The sequence below is a fragment of the Chanos chanos genome, chromosome 13, assembly GCF_902362185.1.
Source record: "Chanos chanos chromosome 13, fChaCha1.1, whole genome shotgun sequence".
Taxonomy (NCBI): domain Eukaryota; kingdom Metazoa; phylum Chordata; class Actinopteri; order Gonorynchiformes; family Chanidae; genus Chanos; species Chanos chanos.
This window is the reverse complement of record NC_044507.1, coordinates 1395001-1396732: the sequence shown is the minus strand read 5'-3', so window position 1 is coordinate 1396732 and position 1732 is coordinate 1395001. Positions and strand designations below refer to the sequence as shown.

Genomic DNA, 1732 nt, shown 5'->3' with positions numbered 1-1732 from the left:
AACTTTTCTTCCATTAACTGCAGGGGAGTAGACTGTATTTCTCCCAGAGCTTTCCAGCTTGGAACGAAAAGTCCAGATTCACACGAAACTTTTGAGAGGCATTAGTTTATGGGCCAAACAGGACAAAGCAACTAAAGAGCGTCTAATCAAGATCTTTTTCTCCCCTCAAGTCTCCCAGTTATTATTGCAATGTGATTAAATTAATTATCAAGGTTCTATGAATGGCATAGGACTTGCCATATATCTCAATCAGTTTCTGTGAAACCGTTTGAGAGAGAAGACCATTGCAGACGCGAACACGTGAACTGCGGAAAACACGAGGGGGACTGCTGTAAGTGAACTGGTACTCGACTGAGCTTCAACAAGACTTGACAAATGCTGCGACATCGGGGCATAGAAAACGGCATCTTTCTCCTCTTGGTGCAGGTAAGAGCTTTCAAACACACAGAAACAGAACGAAATAGCATCGCAAATGCCGCTCCTGTGTATAGCATAGTTCTCAGTTCTCAATCAGTACCGTTAACGTAGTAAAGTAAACGAACACCCGCGAGGCTTTCTCTGTCGATTTAAAATCACTTCAGATTCTCGGCAAATTTTCTTTTGTGCAGGTTCAGTGTATTTTTCCCCTTGTTTTTTCTGCGTTTGGCTTTTAGTGTTTGATTAACCTCAACATCAGACATAAGAAACGAAAGCTAGCCATTTGGGAACCGTTTTAGATTTTACTGTCCCAACTTTGTGTTTGAAATTCTCTCTGTATTATATTTATTATATGATATAATGCTGTAAATGTCTGTCTTTAGTCATTTTCCATACTTGCGTGCAATTCAGGCTATTTGTGTCTCAGTTCATTGGCAGTAGAAACACTCTGATATCTTTTAAAGTTTTGACTAACCGTGGATTTGTGAATAATAGCAGTTACAGTGTTTTGAGGCCGAGTTGAGGAGGTTTGAGAGCGTACCTGCCGTATGTTAGAGACAGTGTGAGAAATCTGAACTCAGAGCTGCGTGTGCTGATATGAAGGACTCACTGTGTTTGTGAAAGACATGCTATTTGCTTGCCTTCTTGTCTTGTGTGGTTGTCTGTGTTATAGGTTGTGAGTTGGGGATCCCAACGTGAGTTGGTTGGCTGTCAGTCCTGTGAGCAGTCAGACACCTTTACCTTCAGTGTGACCCAGGCGGACCTCCACCAGGGTCAGAATATACGGAAAGGTATGCATTTAGAACCAATGACACACTCCACCCTATTCAGCATGTGGAGACAGGATGGACAGAAAGGATTGGTCATCTAGATGATCCTACAGACGCATGGTGTGTGTGTGTGTGTGTGTGTCTGCGTGTGTGTGTGTGTGTGTGTGTGTGTGGGTGGGTGTGTTTGTGTGTGGGTGTGTTTGTATGTGTGTGTGTGTGGGTCTGTGTGTGTCTGTGTGAGAGAGAGACAGAGAGAGAGAGAACCTTGAACTTTGTTACCAGATCACCAAACTGTGGGGATTGCTGTAAAATAACCATGATGTGTGTATGGTGTGTGTGTGTGTGTACCGTGTGTGTGTGTGTGTGTGTGTGTTTGTGCTTATGTTGGGGTGTGTGTGTGTATGCCATGGTGTGTACGTGTGTGTGTGTTTGTGTGTATGTTGGTGTGTGGGTGTGTATGCCATGGTGTGTACGTGTGTGTGTGTTTGTGTGTATGTTGGTGTGTGGGTGTGTGTTTGTGCGTATGTTGGGGTGTGTGTGTGTGT

The 1732-nt window shown here is 43.8% G+C and overlaps 1 protein-coding gene across 3 annotated transcripts in view; it reads left to right on the top strand.

The window, feature by feature from the left end:
• Positions 1 to 1732, top strand: part of LOC115825940 (B-cadherin) — a 15807-nt gene continuing 14075 nt past the window's right edge. For all 3 annotated transcript variants that reach the window (XR_004025793.1, XM_030789608.1, XM_030789607.1), the window contains exons 1-2: positions 1 to 426; positions 1091 to 1208. Coding sequence is in view for 2 of the 3 variants with exons in the window: in XM_030789608.1 (XP_030645468.1) it covers positions 376 to 426; positions 1091 to 1208 (169 nt within the window). In the remaining variant the exon portion in view is untranslated. The remainder of the gene's footprint in view (positions 427 to 1090; positions 1209 to 1732) is intronic.